This window comes from Monodon monoceros, unplaced genomic scaffold, assembly GCF_005190385.1.
Source record: "Monodon monoceros isolate NGI ecotype Baffin Bay Population unplaced genomic scaffold, NGI_Narwhal_1 Super_Scaffold_8, whole genome shotgun sequence".
Classification (NCBI taxonomy): Eukaryota; Metazoa; Chordata; class Mammalia; order Artiodactyla; family Monodontidae; genus Monodon; species Monodon monoceros.
In genome coordinates this window covers 57,171,324-57,190,109 of record NW_021703785.1, presented here as the reverse complement: position 1 = coordinate 57,190,109, position 18,786 = coordinate 57,171,324, and the positions used below count along the sequence as shown (strand labels likewise).

Below are 18,786 nucleotides of genomic sequence, written 5' to 3'. Positions count from 1 at the left end.
AAGAATTAATATTTCTGGGCTTCCCTAGTAGCGCAGTGGTTAAGAATCCGCCTGCCAATGCAGGGAACATGGGTTCAAGCCCTGGTTGGGGAAGATCCCACATGCTGCGGAGCAACTAAGCCCGTGTGCCACAACTACTGAGCCTTCGCTCTAGAGCCTGCGAGCCACAAGTACCGAAGCCCGCGTGCCTAGAGCCCCTGCTCTGCAACAAGAGAAGCCACCGCAATGAGAAGCCCGCGCACCGCAACGAAAAGTAGCCCCCGCTCGCCGCAACTAGAGAGATCCCGCGTGCAGCAACGAAGACCGAATGCAGCCAAAAATAATAAATTAATTTATTTTTAAAAATTAATATTTCTGAAAAGGTATGTAATTCTTTGCTGAGATGTGTGATCCAATAAACCAGCCCCTTTCAAACTGGTTAATGTAAAGCTAAGACAAGGAGAAATCAATCTGTATGGCCGATTGAACTGGGTCTCATTAAATTATTGATACCTCATTCAGTGTAATAAAAAAACACACCACTATACTCTGGAAAACACACAAATCTAAAATAAAAATATTCTCATTAATATCATTCATATGCTAGTAATAAATTAGCTTTCTTTAAAAATTTTTTTCAATTATATCCAAAATCCATTCTTATTTTCTGAGTTAAGAAGGCTGGATTTTAAAAGTGCAATAAAAATTCTTGAGGCCTTCACCCTAGTTTACACAAGACTTCTTAGTGGTTTGCAAGACGCAGCTTCTTGTTTTGGTGCTGTTCTTCATCCCGGGGTATGGGTCCCAACACACCATCTAGTGTTCAAGGATAACGTAACGTCAGAAAAACGTCACTTCAAATAAATGACTATTTGTTAAAGTCACAGAGGTTGTAAGATCAAAATAATGCTTAAGTTAAAAAGGAATACTGATCTTATCTTAAAATAATTCTCAACTGTTGAAGAACAGATTCTAGATAACTCACTCAGGTAACACAATATCTGACCTTTTAAAAACTGGATTCATTCAACAGTGTATAGCCAACAATTCATAAAACTGTTTTGGGGGGACAGTTATTCTTACTAGGCTGGAGGAAACAAAATGCACCTACTTGTTTCTCTCTTTCTGACATACTTCACTCTGGATGACAGTCTCTAGATGCATCCACCTCTCTACAAATAACCCAATTTAGTTCCTTTTTATGGCTGAGTAATATTCCATTGTACATATGTACCACATCTTCTTTATCCATTCATCTGTCGATGTGCATTTAGTTGCTTCTATGACCTGGCTATTGTAAATAGTGCTGCAATGAACATTGGGGTGCATGTGTCTTTTTGAATTATGGTTTTCTCTGGGTATATGCCCAGTAGTGGGATTGCTGGGTCATATGGTAATTCTATTTTTAGTTTTTTAAGGAACCTCCATACTGTTCTCCATAGTGGCTATATCAGTTTACATTCCCACCAACAGTGCAAGAGGGTTCCCTTTTCTCCACACCCTCTCCAGCATTTGTTGTTTGTAGATTTTTTGATGATGGCCATTCTAACCAGTGTGAGGTGATACCTCATTGTAGCTTTGATTTGCATTTCTCTAATAATTAGTGATGTTGAGCATCTTTTCATGTGCTTCTTGGCCATCTGTATGCCTTCTTTGGAGAGCTGTCCATTTAGGTCTTCTGCCCATATTAGGATTGGGTTGTTTGTTTTTTTAATATTGAGCTGCATGAGCTGTTTATATATTTTGGAGATTAATCCTTGGTCCTAAGATTCGTTGGCAAACATTTTCTCCCATTCTGAGGGTTGTCTTTTCGTCTTGTTTATGGTTTCCTTTGCTGTGCAAAAGCTTTGAAGTTTCATTAGGTCCCATTTGTTTATTTTTGTTTTTATTTCCATTGCCCTAGGAGGTGGATCAAAAAAAATCTTGCTATGATTTATGTCAAAGATTGTTCTTCCTGTTTTCCTCTAAGGGTTTTAGAGTGTCCATTCTTACATTTAGGTCTCGAATCCATTTTGAGTTTATTTTTGTGTATGGTGTTAGGGAGTGTTCTAATTTCATTCTTTTACAGGTAGCTGTCCAGTTTTCCCAGCACCACTTATTGAAGAGACTGTCTTTTCTCCATTGTATCTCCTTGCCTCCTTAGTCATAGATTAGTTGACCATAGGTGTGTGGGTTTATCTCTGGGCTTTCTATCCTGTCCCATTGATCTATATTTCTGTTTTTGTGCCAGTACCAATATTGTCTTGATTATTGTAGCTTTGTAGTATAGTCTGAAGTCAGGGAGTCTGATTCCTCCAGCTCCGTTTTTTTTCCCTCAAGACTGCTTTGGCGATTCGGGGTCTTTTGTGTCTCCAAATTTTAAGATTTTTTTTTTCTAGTTCTGTACAAAGTGACATTGGTAATTTGACAGGGATTGCAATGAATCTGTAGATTGCTTTGGGTAATATAGTCATTTTCACAATATTGATTCTTCCAATCCAAGAACATGGTATATCTCTCTATCTGTTGGTATCATCTTTAATTTCTTTCAACAGTGTCTTATAGTTTTCTGAATACAGGTCTTTTGTCTCCCTAGGTAGGTTTATTCCTAGGTATTTTATTCTTTTTGTTGCAGTGGTAAATGGGAGTGTTTCCTTAATTTCTCTTTCAGATTTTTCATCATTAGTGTATAGGAATGCAAGAGATTTCTGTGCATTAATTTTGTATCCTGTAACTTTACCAGATTCATTGATTAGCTCTAGTAGTTTTCTGGTGGCATCTTTAGGATTTTCTATGTATAGTATCATGTCATCTGCAAACAGTGACAGTTTTACTTCTTCTTTTCCAATTTGTATTCCTTTTCTTTTTCTTCTCTGATTGCCGCGGCTAGGACTTCCAAAACTATGTTGAATAACAGTGGTGAGACTGGACATCCTGTCTTCTTCCTGATCTTAGAGGAAATGCTTTCAGTTTTTCATCATTGAGAATAATGTTTGCTGTGGGTTTGTAGTATATGGCCTTTATTATGTTGAGGTAGGTTCCCTCTATGCCCACTTTCTGGAGAGTTTTTATCATAAACAGCTGTTGAATTCTGTCAAAAGCTTTTTCTGCATCTATTGAGATGATTATATAGTTTTTATTCTACAATTTATTTATATGGTGTAGCACACTGATTGATTTGCATATATTGAAGAATCCCTGCATCCCTGGGATAAATCCCACTTGATCATGGTGTATGATCCTCTTTTTTTTTTTTTTTTTTTTTTGCGGTACGCAGGCCTCTCACTGTTGTGGCCTCTCCCATTGCGGAGCACAGGCTCCGGACGCTCAGGCTCAGCAGCCATGGCTCACGGGCCCAGCCACTCCGCAGCATGTGGGATCTTCCCAGACCAGGGCACGAACCCGTGTCCCCTTTATCGGCAGGTGGACTCTCAACCGCTATGCCACCAGGGAAGCCCGGTGTATGATCCTTTTAATGTGTTGTTGGATTCTGTTTGCTAGTAGTTTTTTGAGGATTTTTGCATCTATATTCATCAGTGATATTGGTCTGTAATTTTCTTTTTTTGTAGTATCTTTGGCTGGTTTTGGTATCAGGGTGATGGTGGCCTCATAGAATGAGTTTGGGAGTGTTCCATCCTCTGTAATTTTTTTGGAAGAGTTTGAGAAGGATGGGTGTTAGCTCTTCTCTAAATGTTTGATAGAATTCACTTGTGAAGCCATCTGGTCCTGAACTTTTGTTTGTTGGAAGATTTGTAATCACAGTTTCAATTTCATTGCTTGTGATTGGTCTGTTCATATTTTCTATTTCTTCCTGGTTCAGTCTTGGAAGTTTATACTTTTCTAAGAATTTGTCCATTTCTTCCAGGTTGTCCATTTTATTGGCATAGAGTTGCTTCTAGCAGTCTCTTAGGATGCTTTGTATTTCTGCAGTGTCTGTTGTAACTTCTCCTTTTTCATTTCTAATTTTATTGATTTGAGTCCTCTCCTTCTTTTTCTTGATGAGTCTGGCTAATGGTTTATCAATTCTGTTTATCTTCTCAAAGAACCAGCTTTTAGTTTTATTGATCTTTGTTATTGCTTTCTTTGTTTCTATTTCATTTATTTCTGCTCTGATTTTTATGATTTCTTTCCTTTTGCTAACTTTGGTTTTGTTTGTTCTTCTTTCTCTAGTTCCCTTAGGTGTAAGGTTAGGTTGTTTCTTTGAGATTTTTCTTGTTTCTTGAGGTAGGCTTGTATAGCTATAAACTTCCCTCTTAGAACTTCTTTTGCTGCATCCCATAGGTTTTGAATCGTCGTGTTTTCATTATCATTTTTCTCTAGGTATTTTTTGATTTCCTCTTTGATTTCTTCAGTGATCTCTTGGTTATTTAGTAATGTACTGTTTAGCCTCCATGTGTTTGTGTTTTTTAAATTTTTTTCCCTGTAATTGATTTCTAATCTCATAGCCTTGTGGTCAGAAAAGATGCTTGATATGATTTCAATTTTCTTAAATTTACTGAGGCTTAATTTGTGACCCAAGATGTGATCTATCCTGGAGAATGTTCCGTGTGCACTTGAGAAGAAAGTGTAATCTGCTGTTTTTGGATGGAATGTCCTATAAATATCAATTAAATCTATCTGGTCTATTGTGTCATTTACAGCTTGTGTTTCCTTATTAATTTTCTGTTTGGATGATCTGTCGATTGGTGTTAAGTGAGGTGTTAAAAGTCCCCCACTATTGTTGTGTTACTGTTGATTTCCTCTTTCATAGCTGTTAGCAGTTGCCTTATGTACTGAGGTGCTCCTATGTTGGGTGCATATATATTTATAATTGTTATATCTTCTTCTTGGATTGATCCCTTGATCATTATGTAATGTCCTTCCTTGTCTCTTGTAGCATTCTTTATTTTAAAGTCTATTTTATCTGATATGAGTATTGCTACTCCAGCTTTCTTTTGATTTCCATTTGCATGTAATATCTTTTTCCATCCCCTCACTTTCGGTCTGTATGTGTCCCTAGGTCTGAAGTGGGTCTCTTGTAGACAACATATATATGGGTCTTGTTTTTGTATCCATTCAGCAAGCCTGTGTCTTTTAGTTAGAGCATTTAATCCATTCACATTTAAGGTAATTATCAATATGTATGTTCCTATGACCATTTTCTTAATTGTTTTGGGTTTGTTTTTGTAGGTCCTTTTCTTCTCTTGTGTTTCCCACTTAGAGAAGTTCCTTTAGCATTTGCTGTAGAGTTGGTTTGGTGGTGCTGAATTCTCTTAGCTTTTGCTTGTCTGTAAAGCTTTTGATTTCTCCATCAAATCTGAATGAGATCCTTGCCGGGTAGAGTAATCTTGGTTGTAGGTTCTTCCCTTTCATCACTTTAAGTATATCATGCCACTCCCTTCTGGCTTGTAGAGTTTCTGCTGAGAAATCAGCTGTTAACCTTATGGGAGTTCCCTTGTATGTTATTTGTCATTTTTCCCTTGCTGCTTTCAGTAATTTTTCTTTGTGTTTAATTTTTGCCAGTTTGATTACTATGTGTCTCAGCGTGTTTCTCCTTGGGTTTATCCTGTATGGGACTCTCTGTGCTTCCTGGACTTGGGTGGCTATTTCCTTTCCCATGTTAGGGAAGTTTTCGACTATAATCTCTTCAAATATTTTCTCGGGTCCTTTCTCTCTCTCTTCTCCTTCTGGGACCCCTATAATGCGAATGTTGTTGCATTTAATGTTGTCCCAGAGGTCTCTTAGGCTGTCTTCATTTCTTTTCATTCTTTTTTCTTTATTCTGTTCCACGGCAGTGAATTCCAGCACTCTGTCTTCCAAGTCACTTATCTGTTCTTCTGCCTCAGTTATTCTGCTATTGATTCCTTCCAGTGTATTTTTCATTTTAGTTATTGTATTGTTCATCTCTGTTTTTTGTTCTTTAATTCTTCTAGATCTGTGTTAAACATTTCTTGCATCTTCTCGATCTTTGCCTCCATTCTTTTTCCCAGGTCCTGGATCATTTTCACTGTCATTATTCTAAATTCTTTTTCTGGGAGATTGCCTATCTCCACTTCATTTAGTTGTTTTTCTCAGGTTGTATCTTGTTCCTTCATCTGGTACATAGCCCTCTGCCTTTTCATCTTGTCTTTCTGTGAATGTGGTTTTTGTTCCACAGGATTGTTCTCCTTGCTTCTGCCCATAAAGGCTTATATTTCCTGATTTTTCAGAGTAGTCAAATCATTGTTATTATCAAGAAAATTTTACTTTTTATACTAAGCTTCTACTTACCTTGAATTGAATTCAAACAGATAACATGGCTCATATTTTAACATAATATTGTACAGTTAATAATAATTAATGTTCCAAATTATGTGCCTGAGGAACTGCAAGATATCCCAAAGATTGTATTACATTAAAAATATCTGGTTAATATGCAAATAATAAAGCTCTGAAGATTACTAATTCATTTATGGTAACTGTGATGACTCTTAATTAGATTATTCAAATAACCAGAATATTTCCACTCTCTGACCAATCTGAGCTAATGTGGCTTTACTCTAATAAGAAAGTACATATCCTCATAATTTGGCCCTAATCCATCTGTATTAATTATATGTATTTTTCCTTTCTAACTGCCCAAGAGGCTTTTGTTTTGGTATAGAAGAGCACTGTCATCTACTTTCTCATGTAAATTTAATTTATAAATTCAATTTGTTCATGATTATTTGTATTAAACTGCAGAGCCCATAGGACTAGTCATTAATCAGCAGTTTCCATGACACCTAGCAAATAGCAGATACACAAACGTCTGTGAACAAATTGAATGGCGAAAATGTAACCTGCAAAAAGAATATACTCCATCTCCAACCACATCAATTTCCAACACCTGATCATTATAATTCACTATGTTTCTTTTCTTCTTAGCAGCAAAGTTAACCTCAGTAAAGGACTTGTAAATACTTACTTTCTCTGCTTTCAGGCTCATTTTGCTCAAGAACACAAGTTCTTGATGGATTCATTTGCCACTGTAAAAGGACACAAACATTTTATTTATATGTTTAATAAATAGCATTTCAGGGCTTCCCTGGTGGCACAGTGGTTGAAAGTCTGCCTGCCGATGCAGGGGACACAGGTTCGTGCCCCGGTCTGGGAAGATCTCACATGCCGCAGAGTGGCTAGGCCCATGAGCCATGGCCGCTGAGCCTGCGCGTCCGGGGCCTGTGCTCCGGAACGAGAGAGGCCACAACAGTGAGAGGCCCACGTACCGCAAAAAAAAAAAAAAAAAAAAAAAAAAAAGTAGCATTTCAGCACTGTGCTTTCAAATATCAAAACAGCTTAAAACAATGTAAGAAAAAAGAGTTAGTGTGTCATACCAACCAAGCCCTAATAAGGACTCTGAATGACGCTGAATGATATGACTTCTGAAATGAGAATCAATATTCTTAGAGAAGGAAGTGTAAAAATCCTCCTTTACCCTCGTTTTACAGGTAAGGAAGTGGAAGACCAGAGAAGCATAGTGACTTGCCCAAGGTTACATACTGACTAAAGACAGCAGTAGCACCAGAACCTGGGTCTGCCCATGCCCAATACTATAGAATTTCCACCACTTCATATTCTAGCTCCAGGTCCTACAGAAACTTATAATAGCTAGAGAAGACCTAGATAGAAAGAATGAAAATAAGACAAAGACTATCTTGCCTTTTAATATAGTAATATAATATATACTATTATTTTTATCATAGCATACCATTCATTGTATCATATCATATCATATCACATATCCTCTGATTATAGTTTTCCATCTCAATCATTCAGAAAGAAATACAGAAGCATGAAGATTCTCAGATATTACAGTGAAGACTGGAGCAGCAGATAAGAAAAACTGCGTGTAATCAATATCTCAAAGCACACCCTTCCTTTCTTATTTGCCTAGAAATCCCCATCATCAGAAACACTAATGACTTAACCAAAAAAGCCCCACTAGGGCACTCTCTCCAGAAAGACACAATTAAGTGGATAGTTCCTGGGGGCCTCTTCCAGAAGCATCAGTTAGTTTATCAGATGAAGTCATTAATATCATGGGCCTTGAGGGAGAATGAGATATAAGACAGACATTTTACCATGTATAAAAAAGTCCTTGGAAGGGGAAGACATCTAGAACTGGTTGGTCACCTATAGAAATGGGACGGTTAGGATTAGCACCAGGAAAAAGGAGGATTTCCAAGCAATGGGAAGATATATGTGAAATTAAAAAAAAAAAAAAAAGTCATGTTCAAAACATGCCAAACCATTAAAATCTATTACTTTGGGCAAAGTAAAAACTAATAACCTTGAATTTACATTTAAGGATCATCATAAAAAGACTATGTCTAACTGTGAAAACTTAGAAGCAATCTAGGTGTCCAACAAAAAGGGAATGGTTAAATAAGTTATGTCCATAGGTTGCAATACTGTGTAATCATTAAAAATTATTTCTGAAGAATTTTCAATGACACAGAAAATATAGCAACATGTTAACAGTGGTATCTATGAACTGTGGGATAATATCTGTTCTTTTTTTATTTTCATTTATATATCTGTTCTTTTTTCTATTTCCTCTATAATGAGCATACATTACTTTCACAATTAAAAAAAAAGTAATATAACCTAATAAAGAAAAATTTACATGTATTAAACAGAAAAAAAAATAGTTTCTCAGTAAATGGACTTGGGTTTACACAGGTAAAATATATTCTTGGAAATACTGTTGCCCAGCCCTAGCCTAGTCTGCAACAACCCCACAGAACAGAACCTCTTACCTCAAGGCATATGGTAACACCTCAAAGAGAAAAGAAAAAAATTTTCAAACAAAATTAATTTCAATTGGTTTAATGTTTAAAAAAATGAAATTTACTGGTACTCATGCTACTTTTGACAGTCTAAAAACAATATAATCATTATAAAAATTCCAATGTGGAACAAATACTAGTTCGTGTTAGTTACTGGTATTTACAAAACTAGGCATTTAGCTATAACTAAATGTTTAAACTTAAAGTTTAAATCATTGACATAATATTGCAAGCCAGGCCAGATGAGGGAAAGAATGAGAGGGTGGAGAGCTAATCTTCACTGGAAGGAGTACAGAGAGACCAGGTGTACCTGAATGAGGGCACTCCTGGGTGGGTCTTGGCCCAACAGGTATTTCTGAATCCCATCTCTGCCCGAGGAGCCTTCACTCCCTTTGTCTTCCTGTCTCTTCCTGCTTCTCTTGCCCTGTCTTACATTCTTCTGATCTCTTCATTCTCTTTACGGTGGAAAAGCTACTAAAATCCACCAGTAAGCAAGATATTTCAGAATTCACTTAACCCAGCACTGACAGTCCTGAAGAGCTAGGTCACTTACACTTTATAAAGAGAATTATTTCCTCCCAATCTTCAGTAGGAATGAAGGAACAGAAAACAAAAATACAGAACTGGTGATTTCCCTTTTGATTAGATGGATACAAACTTGTTTAGTTTTACAAGAGGCATCTGTCCCACCTCTCCCTTCTTTCAGTGCCCCCCTTTTCTTTTTAAAATCATGTCTTTTAAATAAGACAACTGGAAATAAAAAACAAAAATATACTAATGATGAAAAATCTGAAAGTGAAATCAAGAAAACACTCCCATTTACCATTGCAACAAAAAGAATAAAATATCTAGGAATAAACCTACCTAAGGAGACAAAAGACCTGTATGCAGAAAACTATAAGACACTGATGAAAGAAATTAAAGATGATACAAATAGATGGAGAGATATACCATGTTCTTGGATGGGAAGAATCAACATTGTGAAAATGACTCTACTACCCAAAGCAATCTACAGATTCAATGCAATCCCTATCAAACTACCAATGGCATTTTTCACAGAACTAGAACAAAAAATTTCGCAATTTGTATGGAAACACAAAAGACCCCGAATAGCCAAAGCAATCTTGAGAACGAAAAAAAGAGCTGGAGGAATCAGGCTCCCTGACTTCAGACTATACTACAAAGCTACAGTAATCAAGACAGTATGGTACTGGCACAAAAACAGAAAGCTAGATCAATGGAACAGGATAGAAAGCCCAGAGATAAACCCACGCACATATGGACACCTTATCTTTGATAAAGGTGGCAGGAATGTACAGTGGAGAAAGGACAGCCTCTTCAATAAATGGTGCTGGGAAAACTGGACAGGTACATGTAAAAGTATGAGATTAGATCACTCCCTAACACCATACACAAAAATAAGCTCAAAATGGATTAAAGACCTAAATGTAAGGCCAGAAACTATCAAACTCTTAGAGGAAAACATAGGCAGAACACTCTATGACATAAATCACAGCAAGATCCTTTCTGACCCACCTCCTAGAGTAATGGAAATAAAAACAAAAATAAACAAATGGGACCTAATGAAACTTCAAAGCTTTTGCACAGCAAAGGAAACCATAAACAAGACCAAAAGACAACTCTCAGAATGGGAGAAAATATTTGCAAATGAAGCAACTGACAAAGGATTAATCTCCAAAATTTACAAGCAGCTCATGCAGCTCAATAACAAAAAAACAAACAACCCAATCCAAAAATGGGCAGAAGACCTAATAGACATTTCTCCAAAGAAGATATACAGAATGCCAACAAACACATGAAAGAGTGCTCAACATCATTAATCATTAGAGAAATGCAAATCAAAACTACAATGAGATATCATCTCACACCAGTCAGAATGGCCATCATCAAAAAATCTAGAAACAATAAATGCTGGAGAGGGTGTGGAGAAAAGGGAACACTCTTGCACTGCTGGTGGGAATGTGAATTGGTTCAGCCACTATGGAGAACAGTATGGAGGTTCCTTAAAAAACTACAAATAGAATTACCATATGACCCAGCAATCCCACTACTGGGCATATACCCTGAGAAAACCAAAATTCAAAAAGAGTCATGTACCAAAATGTTCATTGCAGCTCTATTTACAATAGCCCGGAGACGGAAACGACCTAAGTGCCCATCATCGGATGAATGGATAAAGAAGATGTGGCACATATATACAATGGAATATTACTCAGCCTTAAAAAGAAACGAAATTGAGTTATTTGTAATGAGATGGATAGACCTAGAGTCTGTCATACAGAGTGAAGTAAGTCAGAAAGAAAAAGACAAATACCGTGTGCTAACACATATATATGGAATTTAAGAAAAAAAAAGGATGTCATGAAGAACCTAGGGGTAAGACAGGAATAAAGACGCAGACCTACTGGAGAACGGACCTGAGGATAAGGGGAGGGGGAAGGGTGAGCTTTGACAGGGCGAGAGAGAGTCATGGACATACACACACTAACAAATGTAGTAAGGTAGATAGCTAGTGGGAAGCAGCCGCATGGCACAGGGATATTAGCTCGGTGCTTTGTGACAGCCTGGAGGGGTGGGATAGGGAGAGTGGGAGGGAGGGAGACGCAAGAGGGAGGACATATGGGAACATATGTATATATATAACTGATTCACTTTGTTATAGAGCAGAAACTAACACACCATTGTAAAGAAATTGTACCCCAATAAAGATGTTAAAAAAAATAATAATAATAAAAAAAATAAAAATAAATAAAAAGGATAAAAATATATGATTCTTCACACACAAACTAGAAAACTAAATAGTGTGTTGCTATATTAATTTTTAAATAAATTTTTAAATATATATATGGTTTAGTAAGTAATTTTTAGGTGCCTTATATGTTCCAGGCACCCTGGATTCAAACAGAAAAGTAAAGTTGAAATTTATAAACAGTTCTATCATATGCCTTTTGTACCCACTGCAAACTACAGTATATAAATATTATATTAAATGCCAGAATTATGGGACTTCCCCGGTGGCGCAGTGGATAAGAGTCCGTGCTCCTAATGCCAGGGGCCCAGGTTCGATCCCTGGTCAGGGAACTAGATTCCACATGCATGCCACAACTGAGTTCACATGCCACAACTAAGGAGCTGGCAAGCCGCAACTAAGGAGCCCACCTGCTGTAACTAAGGAGCCAGCGAGCTGCAACTAAGACCCGGTGCAACCAAATAAATAAATATTAAAAAAAAAAAAGCCAGAATTATCAAAGCAACATATGATTCTGGACAGGATCCTTTTGCTGTATAGAACTTTATTGGGACAACTGGTAAACCCTGACTGGACTCTGTGGATTAAATGGTAGCAACATATCAATGATAATTTCCTGAGTTTTGTGGTGGTTATGTAGGATAATATACTGTTTGAGGAAATATACAAGAAAGTATCTGAGAGTGATCTGGCATCATAGCAACAACTTAACTCTCAAATGTTCTGGAAAAAAAATTATTTGTAGTATTTTTGTAACTTCTGTATGCTTGAGATTATTTCTAAAAAGAAAAAGGTTTTTTTGTTTTTTTTTCCGGTACACGGGCCTCTCACTGTTGTGGCTTCTCCCGTTGCGGAGCGCAGGCTCAGCGGCCATGGCTCACGGGCCCAGCCGCTCCGTGGCATGTGGGATCTTCCCAGACCGGGGCACGAACCCGTGTCCCCTGCATCAGCAGGTGGACTCCCAACCACTGCGCCACCAGGGAAGCCCAAGGAAAAGTTTTTTATAAACATTCTTTGTAACTTTTCTATATGCTTGAGATTATTTCTAAAAACAAAAAGTTTTTTAGAAACCAAAGTAGTAAAAAAGCACAAAGAATTAAAGTTCTGAGTTTTCCACAAACCACCCCAGCACTTTTTTGGAAATGTCAAATATTAAATTCTTATTTTTTCCTGGTTTTTCTCATGAGAAATGCACACGTGTGTGTGTGCGTGTGTGTGTGTGTGTGTCCGTGTCCCCTTCTTTTGGGTAATCTTAAACTACTTTCACCTCTGTCTACCACTTCAATCCAGAAAGAAGGGTGAGGGAAGAGGTGGGTCAAGGATTTTCTTTTGTTAGCCACCAGATGGCACCAAAGGACTAACTAATTCAAGGTCTGCAAGGTCAAGGCACAACTCTTGACAGAGATCTATATTCATAAGGCAGATCCTAAGCTGAACATTTGTAGTTAAGCAAGTGCTTGCACATAAAAATAAACTCAATGATAACTCTTTAAAAGGGTAAGAATCACTAATTTAAAATATGCAGCAGAGTACCTAACAATATAATAAAAAGTATATTTGAAAAAATGTGTATCTACTTACTGTAAATTTGCTAACACCTTCAAGTTCCCCAAATCTCATGTAAGAGATGTCTGCCTTCTTTTTTCCAACATCTACATCCCCTGCATAGATTTGTTTTATGCCCGCACCTTTAATTAAAGGTACACATTCATCACATGGGCACTTTGTCACAAAAATCATACTTCTTTCTTCTGGTTTTATCTCTTGACACCTACAAAAAATATATATAAAATATCAGGAAGATAGTTTCTAAAAGGGTAAGTTATGTTTTAGAAAAATCTTTAAACATTAAAATTGAGCTGCTTTAGGAACAGATTTACAACATTATACACAATAATGATCAAGCCTTATTCTTGCTGAATTAGTCAATGGCAAGATTTTCAGTATTACATTACAAAGGAAATGAAAAGAGAGAGAGAGAGAGAGAGAGAGAGAGAGAAAACAATGCTTTCTAAGTAAGAAACTCTTTATAATGCCAGAATTAGGGGCTAGAACTAACACCCTCCCTAAGAATGTACCACGTGTGATTAGACATTAAGTCATCATGGTAGCCAAAAGGTCTACCTCTTATCTGGTAACTAACAGATATTTAATAATGCTTACTAAATTGATAAATTAATATTAGAGTTCTGTTTTGAGTTATAGTTCCCTTACTCCCTTCCCTAACACAGGATAATTTTATTTAACAAGCATTTGGATTTGACAAAACAAAGCAAGTAATCTGTAATGAAGAGCACAAGGAAAAAAAACAGAGGAGTTTGGTGAAATTTTACATGCCAGGGGTAGTTTAGGACTAAGGAATGCTTCATCTGAGGATACAGGAGTTGTACTTCTGGGTTCTATGGTGTACACTGCTCTCAGTCTTACATTCCCCACCACCAGCCTTCTGCATCCATGTCCTTAGTTCAGATTCTCATTCTGTTCCCCTGTACTAGGGCAGCAGAATTGTACGCATCTAGTCTGTTCAAACAATATGCTTGCAACCTAAGTAATCATTAGTGTGGCTCTGTCAATGTCATTCAATTTCTCCACTATCTACCAAATGAAGTCTAAACTCAAAGTCCTCCCTTGTCAGTCCCAACCGATCCCATGTGCTCCATGGTGCAGCCTAAGTGGAACATCTGTGTTCCTAAACACACAAGCATTTTCCTACTTCTAGCCCACTGCTATGCCTGAAGCAAGAATGGTTTCCCTTCAAGTAAGCATCTCCAATGGCCATAATCCTACCAAACCTTTAAAGCACAGCTCAAATGCCAGTTTCTCCATAAAGCTTTTCCCTCTCACTCCCCCTCCATCCGTAGCAGCCCCTGAATTTCCACCCACTTTGTGTTGGCCTTTCCCACACAACTGACCATGTTAGGTTGAATACAGTCTTGTATCCCATACTGTGTTATAAGCTCCTCAAGGACAGAAACCATGACTTATGCAGATTTAAATCCCCTAAGATCACCCACTTAATGGTAAATGCTGAGAAATGTTTGTGGAAATGATCTAAATTAACATTAGAAGGAGGTAATAATGCCAGTTATAATCTCTAACAAAAACTATGTTAAAGCAATTTGATTCATAATAAAATCTATATATTCATAAATATAAATATATGGGCTCTACATTTAGAAAACAAAACTGATTATATAATGCATAAATATGCAAGACCCTAAGGACAAACTTCAAGCAGTTTTATACCGGACAGAGAAAGAAGAAAGGAAAAAAGACTTGCTCAATAAATTTGAAGGCCTGCAGGATCCCTGACAATGGCTTCAGGTCAGGTAGCAAAGACCAAGTAGGACCAAAGTTATACTTCTGAAAAGAATATTTCTTGGAATTTTTAAAAAAGGCAATAAATTACAGCTAAAATAAAACTAATTTTAACTAACCCTTGCTACATTTTATAGAAAATACATGCGAACAAATTTCATACCTAAATGTCAAGGCATTCTGTTCTGCGTGTACAATGTATCTGAATTTCCTTATTTCTCTGTCTTTCTGTTTGTCATCCATGTGCGGGAAGTCAGCATACTCAGATCCAACAGGAAAAGCATTATAACCACATCCTATGAAGTACATTGCTCCTGTTCCATCACAATTTCTCTATGAAAAGTAAGCAAACCAACAAAGCTGTTTTCAACATTCTGAAAAGGCATCTTACATTGTATCTTTAAAGCCTAGTATCATACTTCTTATAATGAATTCACTTTTCCATGATAAACTGAGCCACCAGAAAAATACAATATTAGATTTTCCTGCCACAGTGTGGTCTTGTCAAAGTTAAATTTCAAGCAGCCTGATCATCTCTAGTATATAATCTCAAGGCAGTCCTTTGTTTTAGCAGTTAATTAAATAGTAGCTTAATTTACAAACTGTTTCATTTGATTCAGACACCTCTCCCTGAATAGGTTATAAGATCCTAGAGAACAGAAACCATGTTTTATACCTCCTCTCTACCCCTTAAAGTAGACCTATTACAGTGTTCCATACACAGCAGGTACACAATAAATTATTGTTAATTTCTTATATGCTCTGTGCTGTGCTACTGGTTAGCAAGTCAGAAATCCTAAAAATATTTTCAACACACAATTTCTGTTTTGGGCTAAAAATGTGTTAGTGTATATAGTTGGAAAACAAATAATGCACTTTCCTTTAATTTTCATGTTTACTGAGCCTCTACTGTGTTTTTGTGTATATGTGCGTGTGTGTATGTGTGTGTGTGTGTGTATGTAATAGAACTTCCTACTTAAGCGGTTTTTTTATTTCTCCTGGTCAGTGGCATATTAGGTGTCAATATGAATGTTTTATCAACTATAAAAGTAAAATATTTTATAAATCAGAACTGTTTATAATAGTTTGGAATATGCCATAAACCTCACTAAATTTCAATATATTATACATAGTTACTCATGTGATAGTTTCAACAGACTCAGTACTATAGCAGCTTGATAAAAAATCATTGTTATGATGAGCCGACAGAAGCTTACAAATAATATCTCATTAATAATAAATTATCCTTGAGCATTCACTAAAGGTTAAACATCATGCTCACTTTTATATGTGTTACTTCATTTAATTAATCCTCACAACATCCTAGACAGTAGTACTATTACTATTCCCATTGTATAGATAAGGAAACTGAGGCCAAAAGAGATTAAATAACTTGTCCAAAGTCACAAAGCTGGTAAGCAACATAGCCAGAATTCAAGGAGGGGTTGCTTGGCTCCAAACCCATGTCCTTCCACTTTACCATGCTGCCTACACTCTAGATAATATAACTGGAAACCTAAATTCTCCAAAAAGTAGTTGAGAACCAGGTGTTAAGCCAAAAGGCTGCTGAGCATTTATATAAATCCAAGGGAGAGTTCCAACCATAGGCCAGGCCCTGTGCTAGGTTCTGGGAATACACTGGTAAATGTGACAGAGAATCCCAGCCCTCCTGAACCTTCTGATCTGGAGACGATAAGAAACTGGACATGTAAATTTAACTGTGATGAGCGTCACCACGGAGTTGTACAGAATACTATGGGAGCTTCTGGCAGAGGAACCTATTCTAATAGGTGCTAACAATTTGCGAAGAAATAAGAGTCAAGAGATAGTCTGAAGGTGGAATTCACAGCATTTGGTGATTGATTGTTTGAGTGGAATGGGGAATGGGATGGTGACCACTAGTGAAGGAATAGGTTAGCCGGGAAGATACTGAATGTATTGGCTAGGTTGAACTTGAGGGGCTCATGACATATCCAGCCAAATAGTAAAATTACTTGCTATAAAGTCTGTTGAAAGACACTTAGGCCGCCCTACTCATCTTTTAGTCATCCTCATAGTTACGAAGTATCTCTTGGTTCCATGCCCTGCCAACCCATCCATAGAATTCCAAGTCCTCATCATCTCTTTTTATTAACCTCCCTAGTTCCTGTCTAGCCCCACTTCATTTTTTACATGCAAATCTAATCAAATCATTTTCCCACTTAAAATATTCTTGGATTGCTCTGTCCAGTATAGTAGCCAGTAGCACCATGTGGTCAGTGCAAACTGAGAGGTGCTGTAAGTATAAAATACATACAGGATTGTGAAGAATCAATACTCCCCCCAAATGCAAAACATTTTATTAAAAACATTAACCAATATTTTTATATTGGTTACATGTTGAAATGATAATATTTCTGGACAGGCGATTAAGTAAAATACATATATATATATTTTTTGGCCGCGCTGCGCGACACATGGGACCTTAGTTCCCCAACCAGGGATCGAACCCGTGCCCCCTGCAGTGGAAACGCGGTGTCTTCACCACTGGACCGCCAGGGAAGTCCCAAGTAAAATATATTCTTAAAATTAATTCACCTGTTTCTTTTTATTTTATTTATTTATTTTTTGTGGTACACGGGCCCCTCACTGTTGTGGCCTCTCTCGCTGCGGAGCACAGGCTCCAGACGCGCAGGCTCAGCGGCCACGGCTCACGGGCCCAGCCGCTCCGCGGCATGTGGGATCTTCCCGGACCGGGGCACGAACCCGTGTCCCCTGCATCGGCAGGTGGATTCTCAACCACTGCGCCACCAGGGAAGCCCTCTTTTTATTTTTTTAATGTGGCTCCTAAAAAAATTTAAATCACGTATGTGGCTTGCCTTTTATTTCTGTTGGTTAGCACTGTGCTAGTGTATCCCACTTTATCTGATGGATAAAGTCTAAACTCTCTATGTGGTATACAGAGTTCTTCATGGTGCAGCCCAATTTTTTGCTACTCTGCTAGACACAGGACCCTGGACTTCAATGTGCCAAATCACTTGCATTTCCCCACATTCTCATGCCCTACCTCTGCATGTTACCCTTCTAGTCCCACTAACTTGCTCTGCCTGATGAACTCCTACTCATTCTTCAAGACTAATAGCACCTGACCTCCCCTAATAGTATTTTACTCATTTCTCCAAGCGGAGTAAAGGTGCCTCCTCTGTGCTCTCACGGTATCAGGTTATAATTACAGTTATATACCAGTCACTTTTTCACCTCTGTCTCCATCTCTAGACTATATAAGGCTATGAAGGGTGGACTATGTGATCCTTAACTCCCCATTGTTCACTGTGGCACAGAGCCTACCCTGTAGAAGGTGTTTAATAAATGTTCACTAAATGAATAAATCTATATAAAAAACTGTTGAGAGAATATGCAAATGTTTATAAGACTTAATAAATACACCAATAATATTAATCCCCAGGGGTCAACAAAATGTCATGTACTTAAGATCAAAATATGTTTAAACAAAATCAAGTTTAAATGTTTATAAAGAATTATTTTCATACTCACAGATTTTCCTTCTGCCCAGATGACTGCTCCAACTCCTGTTTTATGATCCTCTGAAAGATACATGGCATGTAACTCAGTAAAAATCAATGATTTGTTAGTTTCAGAAATACATTTTTTCCAAAAATAATAAACATGTATTTATTGAAATATACTTCATAAATGTAGCAGCAATCCTTGACAACCTAACTAATTACGGAAAAATATGAAAATAAATATTGTCAAGCATAGAATATATGGGAGCTAGGTACGAACTAACTATAGACAGTGTCACTACCAACCCAATCTCACATGATCTATGTGCAGAGATAACACAGTGGCAGTGCCCGCACTCAGGTGACTTCAAAGCTGTAACCAGAACTGAGTGTAACTTTATTGAATTTCCACCAACTAGTCAGTTTTTAAATGACTATTTCTAAT

The 18,786-nt window shown here is 37.3% G+C and overlaps 1 protein-coding gene across 3 annotated transcripts in view; it reads right to left on the bottom strand.

The window, feature by feature from the left end:
* Window positions 1-245: 245 nt before the first annotated feature.
* Window positions 246-18,786, bottom strand: part of CDADC1 (cytidine and dCMP deaminase domain containing 1) — a 40,791-nt gene continuing 22,250 nt past the window's right edge. For all 3 annotated transcript variants that reach the window (XM_029210406.1, XM_029210407.1, XM_029210408.1), the window contains 5 exons: window positions 18,370-18,419; window positions 14,999-15,168; window positions 13,099-13,288; window positions 6,884-6,944; window positions 246-795 (listed from right to left, as the gene is read on the bottom strand). In XM_029210406.1, coding sequence (XP_029066239.1) covers window positions 722-795; window positions 6,884-6,944; window positions 13,099-13,288; window positions 14,999-15,168; window positions 18,370-18,419 — 545 coding nt within the window. In that variant the 3' untranslated portion in view covers window positions 246-721. The remainder of the gene's footprint in view (window positions 796-6,883; window positions 6,945-13,098; window positions 13,289-14,998; window positions 15,169-18,369; window positions 18,420-18,786) is intronic.